Genomic DNA, 18,224 nt, shown 5'->3' with positions numbered 1-18,224 from the left:
CATTTCCGATTCAAGTCAATAGGGCAAGAATTTAGGCCCCTTTTAGCAGCTAACAAGATTGCAGAAAATGTGGTGCCACAAAAAGGGAAGAGAAAACAGATAAGTGTTTTGTCTTTATTACTTACCGTGTCCCATATTTGAAGTTTTATCTGCTTACCATCGATTGTAATCATTCTTGCACCAAATTCTACACCTACAAAATTGATATGCAAAATTGAGAGAAGTTTAAATATTGTGTGGGTAATTTAGCAGAAACATTACTTTACAACAGCAAGCTCTCACAGTATATCACTGCTTTGTGGATCATACACAGAAATGTAAAGCAAAACTCATTCTGTTGGATACGCAACTATAACCATTAGCTATTAAAATAAATGACTATGTTAATGCCGTATTACTACTTAAAAGGAACAGCCATTGTGGGCAAACCCGGGATTGTGCAGCACAGATGCCTGAAAGAACAAATAAGATGGAGGAATGGACATCATAAATCAGTACCTCACTCTGGTGCATTTTTTTGAAGAAAAGGAGAACAAGACCAAGGTATCATATAAGCAACTAGAAGCACTGATGGATGCCTAACGCTGGCACGCCAATTGATTTTATCTTTCCTTTTTCTTTAAAGAGGAAAAATAGAGTTTCTTTATAGAGCTCAGAAAAAGGAGCACACTTATAAACCATTTATAGTACAAAAAAAGTCCTGAGATAGCACTGCCCAACAAAGTGTTTGTAACAATGACATCTACCATTTAAAGGAACAGTAACACCAAAAAATTAAGTGTTTTAAAGTAATGAAAATATCATGTATTGTTGCCCAGCACTGGAAAAACTGATGTTTGCTTCAGAAACACTACTATAGCTCATATAAACAAGCTGCTGTGTCGCAATGGCGGAAATTGAAAAAAGGCCTATATGGCACAGGTTAAATAGTGGATAACGAATAACATTATGTTCTACAGAGCTTATCGGCTGTCTGCTGTCTGCTGTGTAACTTGATCCCTTTCTCATTAAAAAGAAGCTTATTTAAATAAACAATATTAGTGTTTCTGAAGCAAACACAGCTGTTTTACACCAGTGCAGGGCAACACTGCATTATTATTACTTTAAAGCAATTACATTTTTTGATGTTACTTGTCCTTTAAGCACTAAGTGAAAATGTACAATTATAAACAAACAGTTTTTAAAAATTTTAAATTCTGTCTAGCTTTTGTGATCGATTCATTCATCAGTGCTGTCCAACTTCTGGGGTATCGAGGGCCAGAATTTTTCTGGCCTACATGATGGAGGGCCGATAATGGAAGCCAGTGTTGACCACTACCTGTTTTTAAACCACACCCACGTTACCACAAGACCATGTCTACATTAACGGTGGTAACACGCCAAAAAACCAAATGGTTGGTGCTCACTGCAGGGATATCACTCATCACTCATATGTGAAAAATGTAAGTCATATTAAAGGAATAGTTCAGTGTGAAAATAAAAACTGGGTAAATAGATAGGCTGTGCGAAATAAAAAATGTTTCTAATATAGTTAGTTAGCCAAAAATGTAATGTATAAAGGCTGGAGTGACTGGATGTCTAATAAAACAGCCGGAATCCAACTTCCTGCTTTTCAGCTCTATAACTCTGAGTTAGTCAGCGACTTGAAGGGGGCCACATGGTACATTTCTGTTCAGTGAGTTTGTAATTGATCCTCAGCATTCAGCTCAGATTGAAAAGCAACAGATATGACCCATGTGGCCCCCCCCCTCAAGTCTCTGATTGGTTACTGCCTGGTAGCCAGGGTAACCAGTCAGTGTAAACCAAGAGAGCTGAAAAGCAGGAAGTAGAGTTGTGACTGACTTGTTATACATCAAATCTCTCCAGCCTTTATACATTAAATTTTTGGCTAACTAACTATATTAGAAACATTTTTTATTTTGCACAGCCTATCTATTTACCCAGTTTTTATTTTTACACTGAACAATTCCTTTAAGACATACCATTAAATCCATATGCCTGATCCACCCCTGTGGATAACACAGCACCCCCCCCCCCAGCATATGGTTAAACACCTTAGGGGTTCCTAAGACTAAGTTTCAATTGCTAACAAACCCTCAGAACAAATACCAGGCTTATGTTCCACAGGCAGAGCAGGGCACACACAGGCACTACGGGGCATGGGGCAGGCAGAGTATGGCACACACAGGGAGCATAGGACAGGCAGAGTATGGCAAACCCCATGAGCATGCAGAGTATGGCGCACACACAAGTAGCATGGGGCAAGCAGAGTATGGCAAACCAAGGAGCATGGGGCAGGCAGAGTATGGCACACACAGGGAGCATAGGACAGGCAGAGTATGGCACACACAGGGAGCATAAGCAAGGTAGAGTATGGCACACACAGAGACGAAGGCAAAGTATGGCACACACAGGTAGCATAGAGAAGGCAGAACAGAGCAGGAGACAGGGAAACCTATCAGGACCACTCAAAGATATACAGACTGCTGAAGGGGCACCAGCACTGTGTCACTGTATGTAGTATGAGTGAGAACAGGTGAACAATGTGGGCAGTTTCAGTCTGGGTCTCAGGTGTGCACAGTACAGGGCTTTAGGGGTGTGAACAATAAAGGTATTACAAGTGTGAACAATGCATAGGGGATTACATGCGTGAACAATACAGAGTTTAATTTCTAAACAATCCAGGGGCCAGGTAATCTCTGTAATGATACCTTTAGGGCAGAGGCACACATGGAGAGTCTGGAGATTTAGTTGCCTCTTCTTCGGACGACTAATCTCCCATAACTTCCTTTCCGCCGTCTAGAATCTAAATTGCCGGGGAGGGGTGGCACTCGGAGAACTTTGTTTTCCAAAGTCGCCTGACGTTTCCTCGTGATGCAACTTCGGAAAACGAAGCGCTCCAAGTCCCAGACCACCGGCTACTTACATTCTAGCTGAACGGAAAGATATTGCAGGGAGATTAGTCGCCCGAAGCAGTGGCGGAACTACCGGGGTAGCAGGGGGTGCGAGCGCCCCCCGGCAGTCCGCGAAGTCCGCGCGCCACATACCCCCGGACAGTTTCCGGGTGTACGGAGGGGGGCGGGGGCCCGGCTGCGCGTCCTGCGCAAGGGCCCGCCCCCCTCTTGTTACGCTTCTGGCCGGAAGAATAGGTGATTTGTCGCTGGGCGACTAATCTTCCCCAAATAGCATTGTGTACCTTTACCGTTAAAAGCTTACTCATGGCATTTTGGTGAGGAAGTGTGTAAGATTCTGCTATACCTCACACCATATTAGTTATCCGTCACATTCTCGGGACATACAATTTATATCTAATTTATCACCCCTTCCCTAATAGGAGGCCTTCCTGTTTAAAGGTGCAAAGTGTGCTACAGGTCTATTGAATTTACTGGTAACCTGTTTAAAAGCAAGTATCTAACTGGCTGCTGTAGGTTACTGCACCTGGGCAAACTCAGTGGGGGCCACTTATAAACACTGGGCAAAATTGCACCTGGTCAGTAACCCATCCAATGTTTTCTTTTACTGCTCAATCTGCAGCTAGCTGGAAAAAAAAGCAAGTCACTGATTGGTTGCTATGGATTACTGCCCAGGTGCAACTTTGCCCAGTGTTTTTAAATGAGCACCAGTGCCTTTTATTACAGGTGAGGCTATGAGAGTAGAGGCATTTTATCCCTTAAAAAAACAAAAATGATCTAAGAACAGATAAATACATATGGCACATTCACAACATTTGTTAAAAAAAAATCAAAAGCGGTGATACTTTTCTGCTGAAACTTACCAATTGTCAGGTCATGCACAGGTTGAAACCTTTTATCTGTAAACTGCAATAGGAGGCATGATTTTCCAACACCTGAAAGAAAAAAACTGTAAATCACCTACAAATACATAACAAAAATGACTTTTAAAGCGCTAATAAAGGTGTACACTTTATGTATAGCTATGCCCTCTGCATGCACACTTGTCCATTCCCTGGAAAGCAGGACATCCAGCAATCAAGTATTCTAGGAACTGTTCTCAGAAACCTTCAGATTGTTATAGTATTTATTTCTGCATATAGCTGGCCTTTACAGCTATGCTTCTAACTCAGGTTGGCAAGCTGTGAAATACAGTATTTCTGCATTTTCTACTGCACTTAAAGTGATACTGACACTACCATTTTCTATGCAAAATATGACTGCATTAAAAGTTACCTATAGGTCATGTTGATGTTTTTGATGGATAGTACTGCTTTTGTAAATAATTGTTACTTGAAGGTCCTAAAACTGACTGTTTTGCCAACCTGACTATCCCTTCTTAACCTGTCAGAGTATCTAATGCTAACAGACTCTTGCTGCACAAATATGGCAGCCCCTTCATACAGGAACATGGGGGTAAGAAAGGTGATGTAAAACATCAGGCAAATACTTTTATGGCAAAATTATAAATAGCATGCACAGACAATATTATGATAGATATAAAAAAAGGTTATTTTTTGGTTTTTTTGTGTCTATATGTCTGCATGAATTACATGCTGCTGTGGACAACAGACCTGAAAATGCGCTTTCAGGTGATTTTCATAAGAGCCGGTGGTGGGCTAATTCTGGTATTGCGTCTCCATGTGTTTGGGTATAACTATAAGAGGCAGAACACCTTCATTTAACTCTTTAAGCACCATTTGTAACACGCAGTACACAGTTCTAGACAACACATTTTGATATCACTAAATCAGTATTAGTAAAATGTGCTACTCTCCTAAACAGTGGAGTTGAGGAGGTCTAGCCTGAAGACACATTGTGGTGATATTTGGGAATATTAAACATTTGTTATTCTAGATTATCTTGGATAATAAATGGATTAAGATTGAAATCAATGGAGCATGGGCAAGGAGTGCTTCTTTCAGCCTGTAAAAATATGCAGGTTGATAACAGCCAGAGCCAACAGCCTGTGTGTCCATAGCCTAAGGGTGAAGACACACAGATATACTCGTCATGGCTACAAAACACACAAAAGCAATAACTGGCTTTATTAAGACACTATGTGTGTTTTAACAGAGGCAGTTCTCAGTATTATCTATGGCAGGGTATTTTGTAGCCACCCAGGGCCGGATTTCTTTGTTGGCCGCGCCCCTATTTTGCACGCTCCTAGTGCCCGCACTGCCCCCTCCTCCGAGCGCACGTGAGCATACACAGGAGCACTGGGGAGCAAGCGCAGGAGCACTGGAGAGCTGCACGTCCCCAGTGCTCCACAGAAATCGGCTGGACGGCATGCCGTCCCTCAGATTTAGCCGCCCTAGGCCCGGGCATATGTGGCCTTGCCACAAATCCGGGCTTGTAGCCACCAAAAGTAGCCGCTACTAGTAGCTGTTTGTGTCTTCGATGTAAGGCTTTGGGCGACTATTGAAAAGCATCGCCACGTGTGCATTAGCGCAGGCTATTTTGCGCTGTAGCCTATGGGGAAAAAACGCTGAAGCAGTTCAGGGAGATAGTCGCGCAAAAGACGTGGCGATAAGTCGTCAGGCGACAAAATCTCCCCGAATCTCCTCATCTGGCCTTACCCTTAGTGTGGCAGCAGACGAGGAGATTAGTCACCCAGCTTCAAATCTTCTCTATTGCGGGCAACTAATATCCCCAAATGCCTTCCTGTCGGCAATACGAATTGCCGGACGGATGGCATACAAAGTGCTTCATTTTCAGAAGTCAGCCGAAGTTGCCTCACGAGTAAACTTCGTGCGACTTTGTGTGACTAAACGCCTCTCTGCTACCACCCTAACAAATCAAAGTAAACACGTCAGGACTTGAAGTTCAGCAAAATCTGGGGAGGTAAACCCTAAATATGAATATGGCTAAAAATGGCATATTTTATATACTAAACTTATTGCACCGGCCTAAAGTTTCAGCTTCTCAATAGCAACAATGATCCAGGACCTCAACCTTGTCACATGGGGGGGTCACCATCTTGGAAAGTGTCTGTGAAACGAACATGCTCATTGGGCTCTGAGCAGCTGTTGAGAAGCTAAGCTTAGGGGTTGTTGTAAATTATCCAGCAGAAAATGAGGTTGGTCTGTAATATCAGCTGAAGTGAAGTGGATCAGCAGAAAAGAAGATGGGGAGCTACTGGGGCATCTTTGGAGGCACAGATCTTTACTGCTAAAGGGCTGCGGTTGGCTTGGGCTGGTACAGAAACCCAAAGCATAATGTACAACATTTCTAGCTTCTTGAGTTAGGCTTTATTTCTCCTTAAAGGTTAAGAAAAAATGGACCTGGTGGTTTAAGTCTATATCTATTAATATTTATGTATAAGTTATTGATTGGGTTATTAAAAAGTAAATAGTAAAAAAGTCCTAAATGAAGGGTTATCCCTGGTCCAGCAACAAGTTAGGTTCTCTTCCACCGCCAAATACACAATTCAATGGAAAAGTTGCTGAACACTCCTCAAAGAGAAATGGGAGAAAAAACAAGAAAAATACAGGTGTAGCGTTCTCACTACGTACACACCCTCAGTGTGATTCCATTCACTAGTATCAGTAATAGAACCCACAATAAGAACTTGCACAGCTCAAATAAACAAAAAAGTGAAAGTGATTCCATCAAACGTAAGTGAAAATTGTGTTTCAAGAATGAGGGAACTTTAAAAATGGTTGTTACCCACACTTCAACCAGCATTAGTTGTGGTAGTTGATCATACTCACAGACATAAAAAACATATTCCCTTTATCAACCTCTCATTAAATTATGGGTCACTTCCAATATCCTGCCTTAATGGAAAATAAGAGTGATATGTGCAGAAGTGTCTTTAAAGCATTTAATAAATAATAAATTTGCACTAACAAATTTCCTTATTAAAACCGCAGCAGTTGCCGAAATAACTTTGGTGTCCAATGCGCATGTCTCTATTCCACTTCCGCACTCCTCAGTCACCACGTTTTGCCTGTTGGGCTTCTTCCAGAGTGATCAGGATCATTTTTAAAGTTCCCTCATTCTTGAAACACTATTTTCACTTACGTTTGTTATACGTTTGATAATCACTTTCATGTTACTTTGAACTGTGCAAGTTCTAACGATGGGTTCTAACACTGATAACACTATTTTTCTTATTAAAAAGTAACGCAGTGGTGTCTGAAATAGGTGAAAAGCTAATGAGATGGTATACATTTAAAGGTAGAAAATAATCTTTAAAGTATTCCCAGTGAAACATAGTTCATAATGGGGAGGCATGCAAAGCAGTTACACTAGCTACACTACTTATTCTTTATGTTCAAGTTTACATTTCTTGAAGTCAAAATGACCCCCCAACCCCTAAAACAATTTACATCAGACATCAGATGGTGTTTTTCACCTTATGGGTCAACTAGTAGTTACCGTAAGCAGGTTTCACTAAGTCTGAAAAAAAATTAACAAGTCCATCAAGTTCAAACTTTTTTTGTCTAAATTACTATGTATGTTACATTCCAAATGACCATAATATATATGGGGCAGCAAGATGGCTCCCAGGCTGACACTACTTCCTTGCACTACGGAGATCCTGAACTGGGCACTATTTGCAAGAAGTTTGAATATTATGCTGGTTATATGAAGAATCTGTGTGTTTTGCAGGAGTTCCCAAACAACTCAGATGACCTCCATATGGGAAACATATATACACACTGGGGCTAAGCCCCAGGGTCACTTGGACGATGCACATTACTGCCATGAATACTAAAAACTATAGCTGTGTTTTTTTCAACAAGTTATGAAGAACCTTAACAAATGTATATCTTTATATATTTGGCACTCATCTGCTGGGTTTCCTCATCTACTTTGCCTAAAGTTGTTGAAATTGGGCTACGGCTAAGGCCAGACCATATAGATCTTTGCTTGGTTAGTGGAATCAGCTCCTAATATCTTTATAACCTGGTGCACGTACCCTGAATGGCCACTGTCCAATCCTATTAAGTGAAACTTCTTGAAGTACAGCACCGCAAATCTTGTGGAATAATAATGCCTTTATTTGGAACACTTGGCAGGACCTGGATAAGCGACATTTCAGGCTACACACACACCTTTTTATCAAGGGCCAGACTATATATAGATCCTCCACAGGAACCCTTTGCTCAGCTGCTCCCCTTCTTTTGCTGTAGGCATCCACTGTGTCTGCCCCCAATGCTTCTGGGTGAAGGCAGGGAGAAGAGCAAATTATCGTCTGCGGAGTTGCCTGGCCCTAGCCTATGGGTTTACATAGCAGATAACCGATAAGAATACACTAGTTCTTAGGATGGGGCCACACAACTGCAGATCTCGGCCTGCACCCAGAAGCATGGTCTCCGTTTGGATACAGGCAGACACAGTGGATTTTGGCACTGATAGCAACATTTTGCATTTCGCACAAAAATCTACCCTGCCAGCATGATTTTAGGATTCAGATTTGGTTTGGTCAGGAATTTGTATTCAGCCAAATCTGAATCCTGCTGCATAACGCAAATCCTGAACCAAATCCTGGATTCCATACATTCCTATTTTCTAAGATACATGCACAGCAGAAAAGAGTCATTTGGAATTAACCTAAACTGCTGCCAGTTGGGCGGCATTGAATGAGAAGCAACAGTATCTGCCATTGTGAAATTTAACATTATCTTACGTCCCACAGACTAAATATCTGCATGGGCAGCTTCTCAAACAAACCCCTGGTACTAAACGTGGCCCAGCCCTGCCGACTCGAACGTGTACCCAAGAACAAGCAATTTTTTGAATCCATACCCCCCCCCCCCAACACAAATTGCATGGCCTCATAGATGTTACTATATGCTTGAAATGCTGTGACCACTAAGGAGGATCATTATTTGGACTCCAGAAGGAGCATCACTGACAAAAATAGACAAAAGGTGGTCAATGTTCAGTGGTGAGCACAACCTTTTTATGAAGCAAGTCTGCAAACCAATACTTTACTTTTTTTATTTTTAACATTTTAATTTTTTCTCCCTCTTTAGGGTACCTGTGGACTACGAACAAGACATCAGGAAGTTTGCTGCAGAATACCAACTGCTTTGTGGATATTCCGTGATAACTAACCCAGTGCGAGACTAACACAAAAACTGTTGCCTAGGCTTAGGTATTAGGTGAGAAAAGGTAAACCATATATTTTGAGCTTCAATAACAGACCAAGGCCTCTATAGCCCTTCAGAGTCAAGCTCTATGCCATTGAAGATCCCTTCAAGAGGTGATTCACCTTTAGCTTAAAGGGATACGGTCATGGGGAAAAAAAATTCTTCAAAACGCATCAGTTAATAGTGCTTCTCCAGCAGAATTCTGCACTGAAATCCATTTCTCAAAAGAGCAAACAGATTTTTTTATATTTAATTCTGACATGGGGCTAGTCATATTGTCAGTTTCCCAGCTGCCCCCAGTCATGTCTGATAAACTCCAGTCACTCTTTACCGCTGCACTGCAAGTTGAAGTGATATCACCCCCCTCCCTTCCCCCTCCCCCCAGCAGCCTAACAACATAACAATGGGATGTAATCAAATAGCAGCTCCCTAACAAAAGATAACAGCTGCCTGGTAGATCTAAGAAGAGCACTCAATAGTAAAAATCCAGGTCCACTGAGACACATTCAGTTACTTTGAGTAGAAGAAACAACAGCCTGCCAGAAATCAGTTCCATCCTAAAGTGCTGGCTCTTTCTGAAAACACATGACCAGGCAAAATGACCTGAGATGGCAGTCTACACACCAATATTACAACTAAAAAAAATACACTTGCTGGTTCAGGAATGACATTTTATATTGTAGAGTGAATTATGTGCTGTGTAAACAGTGAAATTTAGAAATCAAAACTACATCATAAAAATCATGACAGAATCCCTTTAACTTTTAGTATGTCATACTTGCTAATTCTAAGTAACTTTTTCAATTGGCCTTTATTTTTTTTTTGTCTTAGTTTTTTAATTATTATCCGCCTCCTGACTCTTTCCAGTGTCACAGGGTGAGGTCACACATGGCGTTTTTATGTTGTGTTTTTAGAAACGTAAAGCCAAGCATAAATACGCACAAAATGAAGCCATATTGAAAATAATAGAATATGCACTATAGGCAATTCCCGCTTGTGAGCCAACATCCGCCATGCAACACCATTGCGTGTATTTGCGTTTTTTTAGCAGAAACGCAAATATGCCAAGGAAACGCCATATTACTGAACTCTATGGGATCCGCAGGTTTGGAAATACTCTGCGTATTTTCAAATATGGCGGCCAACTCTTGCGTATTACGGTGTTACATCCTGGTGACGTAATTACGCTGCATATCGACAAGCTGTACGGTTACATTTTGCATATAAATTGCTTTTTCGCTTGGCTTTTTTTTCACAAAAGTTTACTAAAATTCTTTGAGTGTAATTGTGAGGTAACGAGAAAAACCAGAAATGCATGTTGGGAAAACTACATGCTACAAAAGGCAAATTGATACATCTGTGTTTTCATTGGCGTATTTACGCTCGACCACGCGTTTTTAAAAATGCCACATGTGAACTTGCCCTAAGGCCCGAACTCCATGGTGCGGTTTTCCGATCCAACACACAGAGGAAACGCAGGTGATCAATCAGAGGAACCGAATAAAATGTAAGTTATAGAAACATTGCAGCTACAAACAACATGATTGTCGGATGAAGACGCTGCACACAGTGTTCGCATCCGTCAGTCGTGTTTGATGCATGTGGTTTGTAGGTGCAACGTTTCTATAACTTACATTTTATTCGGTGCCTCCGACTGGTTGCTTGGATATCCTCTCAGTGCGCCGGATCGGAAGACATCGAAACACGGAGTTCGGGCCTAAGGCTTCACATTTATTGTTACTTTTTATTATTAGCATAATTTGGACCCTAGTAAACAGATTGCCTAAACTGCTAACTGAAGAGCTACTAAATAAAAAAAAGAGTTACGTAACTCAAAAACCACAAATAATAATAAATTTATACCAACTGCAAATTGTTTCAGAATATAATATAGCCCTCTAAATAAAAAAAAACATTAATTTAAAGGTGAACAACCCATTTTAATAGTCCCTTTGCTTTTGTTATAAGCTGTATAATATTCAAAATACAAGGCGGATTAATAGTTAATTCAAATTTACATTAAAGGTTATCATAAAATTCACTGCACTTCTAATTAGAATCTAATTGCAATCAGTCAGCTACTATAAAACATGGAATATGACTTGCATTGATGATTGATGATTTCCATTGAGCCCAAACTTTAGCGTCTCAGCAGCAACCCAGTGCAACAGATCCTGTGATGCCTTTGGTCTATGTTGTGTTGCCAGTAAAGATGATGCACAGATTTAGGCTTAAGCTGGCCATGGACTCAAAGATCCGCTCATTTGGCGACATCGCCAAATGAGCGGATCTTTCCCCGATATGCCACTAACGGCATGGCTATATCGGGGTTAATTCGAACGTCCGGCCTTATGGCCTAATGATCAAATTATGATAAGCCAAGGGGCTCCGACGGGTCGGTCGGTTAAAAATCAAACCTTCCCGATCGATATCGTGGCCAGATATCGATCGGGAAGACCTGTCGGAAGCCCCATACATGGGCAGATAAACTGTCAAATTGGTCCAAACGACCGATATCGGCAGCTTTATCTGCCCGTGTATGGCCACCTTAAGGCTAGACAGGGCTGAACTCAGACTGCAGAAATCCATAGGCCAATTTCAGGCCCTCACTCCGAGAAGCAGCCTCTTCTTCTTTCCCATGCGGAACTCTTGTGTCGGCTTCGGAGCACACTGCACTGGTAAAAATGGTGTGTTTGCTTCTGAAACACAACTATAGTGGATATGGGGGGGGGCAGCCATTCAAAGCTCAAAAAGAACAAAGGGCCACACGATACACAGTAGATAACAGAAAAGCTCTGTAGTATAACATGGGATTCTTCAGAATTTATCTGTTATCTACTGTGTATCCTGTGCTTGAATGGCTGCCCCCATGGCTACACAGCAACTTGTTTCTATAAACTATAGTAATAGTACATTTTGTATTCTGCAGTTCCAAGGTTTGATATGTAGACTGCTACCCTATAAGGTCCTAGCAGCCAGAAAGCAGCATTAAAATCAGAATGGTAAATTAATTTGAAACATTTGTTACAATTGGCACACCCATAATTTACTTAATTTAATGGTAAACTTCCCCTTAAATCAGAATTTTAAAAAATGTCTAATAGAATGTCACCCAGTAAAGACTCAGTAAATATCAGATTTGCAAGATTTTAGAGAAACCTTTCATTTCAGTGGCTGAATCTGTTAAATACAATTTTTAATGGCTCTGCTTGTCCTCAAGGGTTTCATTTAACGAGTGTGTCTTTCTTCAAAACTGAACTGCTATGTCATTTTGTAACAAACATAACAATCCCACATCCCAAAAAAACAGACACACGTGACAAATAACACCACTTGCACTGAGCAGTGTTGTCCATTAAAGGGGTTGTTCACCTTCAAACAACTAGTTGTTTTTGGACAGATCACCAGAAATAACGACTTTTTCCAATTACTTTCTATTTTCTATTTGTGACTGGTTTTCTAATATTGCAGAATAAAGTGTCATTTTTCACCTTCTAAAGCAGCTCTGGTGGGAAGGTCGCTGACCCCTAAACTGTTCTAAATTGATACATTTAATGGATACATTTCTTATCTTTTTCCCTGCTGAGCAGCATCTCTGGGTTTCATTACATACAGCTGTTAGAATTGATACAATAGTTGCTGAAACTCCAGACATGCTGCTAAAAAATGAATTAAGTAAATGTTGCAAAATTGTAACAGTTTAGAGTCTGCACCTGAATTACGGAGCTGCCAGACTCAAACACCAGAAAAATTCAACTTTAAATTTTGGAAAAACAGTAAAAAATAAATAAGGTAATTGAAAAAAGTCTATTTCTCGGGAACAATCTGAAAACAACTGAATTGAATAAAGTGTTTGGAAGGCGAACAACCCCTTTAATTAATAAAGGACCAGCCACTCCAAAATACCATTTAAATCTACTATACCAGCATTGTGCTGGTAAAAAAAACAAAGAAAGTTTTATTGATAAGCTGCAGAATATCATGATTATTCTACACAGCAACAAAAATCAGAGTCAATGTCCCTCATGGCTCTGTGCAGAACAATAGAAAGAAAAACTCATTAAAAATAGCACAACTTTTGTCAATTAATAGTTTGTCTGTAGGTACTGAATGAAAAGATATAAACTAAAGAAAAATCACTTTATGGTGTTACTACTACTACTACATCATGCAAATCAATATTCTATTTAATCTACACTTCAGAAGCATGCGTGTATCTTATGTGTACTCCTTAGTGGTGGCAGCAGTGATGGTCAACCTGAGGCAGCCTACAGCTGTCAACATAGGCAGGGAGTTCTAGTTCAGCAGCTCATGGTGCTCATTGCCTTCCACAATCTAATTGCCTTCCACAATGTGATGGTGTAATGTAAATGAGGAGTGACCCAGGACAAATTATGTAGGCTGCTCTGTCTGCCTTACCAGGTGTTGAAAAACAAAGCCCACACCCATTTCATGGTATAATGCACACAGACAATAAACCCAAGTTAACATCACCCATTACACTGTAAATACAGTGAGCACTGTGTCCTGGAATAAAATACTGTTCAGAAAAGTCACTTAAATATTTTGAGAAAATAATTGGCTGAAACGGACGTGCCAACCTAAGATACATGCTTCTGTGGATAGGGACATCCTACAGCCCAAAAAGTGTTCTTCTATACCTTCCAGCACTTCAACAACTTGAAAGTTCAAGGTGTTCTATTCCAAAAAAAATCTGAGAGCCCGCAGGCTGGTTATCTCTGCCACATGTCCAGGGCTAGAAAGGTTCCTTTAGTCTAGGGCCTTTTTTGGGATGGGGGTTATATAAATCAATCTGCACCCCTTCACTTGCAAATGCGTGGTGTGTATGATTTTATATACACATACCAACACACATAAATACATAGATACAGTTCAAAAATCTGTGAACCATCAGAATTTATTATTCATACTTCTGCTTCCAACATTTCGGACCACATTAGGGCTTTATCAAGAACGTTCCAGCCTTGATGTGGGCCAAAACGTTGGATGCACAAGTATGAATAACAAAATCTGATGGTTCACCGATTTTGCAGTGAGAGTTCTTTTGAAATGTACATAACATTTTGAAAAGCCTTGTCGAGAAGTGCCGTCCATTCCTTTGGTTTGCCATATTTTACAGTAAGGGACACTGAGGACTGAGCACCTGGTTGGGGGGGGATAGCTAAGAGCTGGAGCAGTCTCGTTTTGTTTTGTACATTTTTTTAAATTTTACTAAGCACCCACAGTAATCGAAGACTGGTTTAGAGTGCACACGTGTTTTTGTGTGTGTGTGTGTGTGTGTATATCCCTTATACTGTACTGAAACATATATATGTCCTGTTGGGGTCATGATAAACAACCTGCCATATAACCATATAACTGCCATATAACCAGTTAATGAGCGTTTTTATAACATGTCACTGGACTACAACATATGAACTACAATACAGTCACACGCCACTGACTTACAATACAAGCACTCCATCGGAGTCACAAACCACTGGCCTACAGTAAAAGCACTGCAATACAGTCAAACGCCACTGGCCTATAATACAATCATTTCAATTCAGGGACAATCCACTGGCCTACAGTGTAAGCACTACAATCGGCACACACGACTGGCCAGAAACACAACCAATGCAACACAGTAACACAAACCTGACCTATAGTGAAAGCACTGCAATAAAGTAACTTGCCACTTGCTTTTGATACAAGCACTGACTGGTACATGTATGCAATACCGTTATGTGTGTCTGATTGCATGCAATACAGTCACACACATCTGGCCTATGTGCCAGTGCCACTGGCCTATAACATAAGAGCTATACAATACAATCACATTCCCTTGGCTTATGGCAACAAAGCAACATTCCACTTGCTTATGATACAAGCACTGCAATCCAGTCACAGATAACTATTATTAGTAACTAGTATTAGGGCCCTGGCCTATGGTAGAGTCACTATAATGGAGTATTAGGGCCCTGGCCTATGGTAGAGTCACTATAATGGAGTATTAGGGCTCTGGCCTATGGTAGAGTCACTATAATGGAGTATTAGGGCTCTGGCCTATGGTAGAGTCACTATAATGGAGTATTAGGGCTCTGGCCTATGGTAGAGTCACTATAATGGAGTATTAGGGCTCTGGCCTATGGTAGAGTCACTATAATGGAGTATTAGGGCTCTGGCCTATGGTAGAGTCACTATAATGGAGTATTAGGGCTCTGGCCTATGGTAGAGTCACTATAATGGAGTATTAGAGCACTGGCCTATGGTAGAGTCACTATAATGGAGTATTAGAGCACTGGCCTATGGTAGAGTCACTATAATGGAGTATTAGAGCACTGGCCTATGGTAGAGTCACTATAATGGAGTATTAGAGCACTGGCCTATGGTAGAGTCACTATAATGGAGTATTAGGGCTCTGGCCTATAGTGCAACTAGTGTGCTGGGATATTTCATAACGAAACCCTTCCAGCCGTTGTCCTATATGCAGTTTAGGCATCACAAACTCAGCTTTTCAAATGTGTATCCCTGGGCCAAACAGAAAGAACAATAAATTGATAGTGAGTGTCCCAGCAATGACTGCCCCAAATACAGCTGTTCCGCCTCTGCCCACACTACATCTCCCAGCAGCAGCTCCATAACTGGACGTTCCATTCCCACGAATGGGCTGCCCACACTCTGCCCAGAGGCGCTACTAGAGCGGCCGGTGCCAAGTACTGCTCCCAAGCACCACGTCAACTCCTCCAACACTGCGGAAATGGAAGGACCGGCCGGCCCCGCCCGCTCTGCCTCTTGCCCAAGAGATGGGCACAAGAATGTCGTAGCTTCCCTGCCGCGTTCGTGACTAAATACGGAGAACTTCCGAGCGGTCTGAATAGTACACTCCAGTGTCTCACCTGTATCCCCGATGATAATGTACTTAAAAAGATAAGCGTACGCCATGGCCGTGTCTGTCTCTTCTCGTCACTGCTTCTCACGGCCGCAATGACGCACTTGCGGGCTCGTGTCAGACATCGCTCGCAAGCGGGCACCCGCACGCCTCTACGTCCTGCCTACTAGTGAGCAAGGAGGCTGGCGCCGCTAGGGGTCGCTGTAGCGTATAAGCACATCACTGTGACTGGACTGAAACAGCTATTACAGTGATTTCACTTTACCCCTAAAATTAATTAACACTTAAGTAAAAGATAGTTCATATCATATTAAGAGGCATATTCAAGAATCTTACCAAACTGTTATATATATATTTAAGTAACTATTGCCCTTTTACATCTCTTTCCTTATTTAGAATAGGTAAATCCCTTTAATCATTTATAACTATTGATAAGGTTAACATCAAACATTATTTGTAATATATAGGGCTTAAGGGTTAGGGCAGACGGGCAGATTCGGGGAGATTTTTTGTCGCCTGGCGAAAAAATCGCCTATTCTGCGGGGCAACAATCTCCCCAAACTGCCTTCCGTCTGCCTTCCGCCTGCTTGAATGAAGAAGCAGCGCTTCGATTTCCGAAGTCGCCCGAAGTTTCCTCGTGAGGCAACTTCGGGCGACTTCGGAAATCGAAGCGCCGCGAGTGCATTAACGCAGGCGATTCTTCATTCAAGCAGGTGGAAGGCAGACAGAAGGCAGTCCGGGGAGATTGTCTCCCCGAAGAAGAGGCAATTAGTCGCCAGGTGACTAAATCTCCCCGAATCTGCCCATGTGCTTTAACCCTTAGAACACAGGCAGATTCGGGGAGATTTAGTCACCTGACGACTAATCGCCCCGAACTGCCTTTCATGCTACAATGAAAAAACGCCTGCGACAATGCACTCGCGTTGCTTCGCTTTCCGAGGTCGCACACAGTTTCCACATGAGGCAACTTCGGGCGACTTAGGAAATCGAAGTGCCGCAAGTGCATTGCCACAGGCGTTTTTTCATTTTAGCAGGTGGAAGGCAAGGGGAAGGCAGTTAGTGGAGATTGTCGCCCCAAAGAAGAGGCGATTAGTTGCAAGGCGATTAAATCTCCCCGATTCTGCCCGTGTGCTTAAACCCTTATTTGTAAAATATTAGCCTCAAGGCTTGGGTTGTCAATAGGCCAGTATTTTGGCCTATCCTTTAAAACACCAGTTAAAGCATTACAAATTTAACAATTATCATCTTTCAAGTACTTTTTTAATCCCATGAATTGAATGTTCTGCACTGTATCCGAATTCCTGCTCTCTTTATGTCACCACCTTTCCTCTTCCCTTCTTTGCACCCGTGCACTATATCTGCGCCATTACCAAATGCAAAAAGATGTAATTCACCCTCAGTTAAGAGCCAACAATTTTAGGTTTATTTTTTAAATATTTTGGCAAATCCTGCCAAAATATACTTTGCACCACACTTTTCTGACTATTCAGTATGTAATTTATATAGACCTAGCATGGTCTGAAAACTTTTTGAAGCATGAAGGCCATACACTTAAGGGGCACATTTACAAAGCTCGAGTGAAGGATTCGAATTAAAAAAACTTTGAATTTCGAAGTGTTTTTTTGGCTACTTCGACCATCGAATGGGCTACTTCGACCTTCGACTACTACTTCGACTTCGAATCGAACGATTCGAACTAAAAATCGTTCGACTATTCGACCATTCGATAATCGAAGTACTGTCTCTTTAAGAAAAACTTCGACCCCCTAGTTCGGCAGCTAAAAGCTACCGAACTCAATGTTAGCCTATGGGGAAGGTCCCCATAGGCTTGCCTGCGTTTTTTTGATCGAAGGATATTCCTTCGATCGTTGGATTAAAATCCTTCGAATCGTTCGATTCGAAGGATTTAATCGTTCGATCGAACGAATAATCCTTCGATCGTTCGATCGCAGGATTTGCGCTAAATCGTTCGACTTCGATATTCGAAGTCGAACGATTTTAGTTCCTGGTCGAATATCGAGGGTTAATTAACCCTCGATATTCGACCCTTAGTAAATCTGCCCCTCAGGGTCGCCACCGGGCCGGTATTTTACCGGCCTAGTAAACACTCGCCGAGGCCGGGGCCGGTATTACAAATTTACCGACAATGTAGCTGCCGGTGAATTTGTAATATCCCTAACTAAAGCCCTTGGCCCGGCCCAATCTGCGCAAAACAAACCTTTTTTTTGCCGCCTGGCCAACCGCACGCCGCGGCTCCGCCCCCTTTGATGGAAATCA

At 41.7% G+C, this 18,224-nt stretch overlaps 1 protein-coding gene across 1 annotated transcript in view; it reads right to left on the bottom strand.

The window, feature by feature from the left end:
• LOC108695312 (ras-related protein Rab-2A) overlaps positions 1–16,109 on the bottom strand; it is a 57,615-nt gene extending 41,506 nt beyond the window's left edge. The window contains exons 1-3 of the mRNA XM_018223748.2: positions 15,955–16,109; positions 3,776–3,847; positions 126–193 (exon numbers count right to left, since the gene is read on the bottom strand). Of these exons, the coding sequence (XP_018079237.1) occupies positions 126–193; positions 3,776–3,847; positions 15,955–16,000 (186 nt within the window). The 5' untranslated portion in view covers positions 16,001–16,109. The remainder of the gene's footprint in view (positions 1–125; positions 194–3,775; positions 3,848–15,954) is intronic.
• Between the last annotated feature and the right edge of the window lie 2,115 nt (positions 16,110–18,224).

This window comes from Xenopus laevis, chromosome 6S (genome assembly GCF_017654675.1).
Source record: "Xenopus laevis strain J_2021 chromosome 6S, Xenopus_laevis_v10.1, whole genome shotgun sequence".
Taxonomy (NCBI): Eukaryota; Metazoa; Chordata; class Amphibia; order Anura; family Pipidae; genus Xenopus; species Xenopus laevis.
The sequence above is the reverse complement of the archived record's forward strand: the minus strand, read 5'-3'. Positions and strand labels throughout refer to the sequence as shown.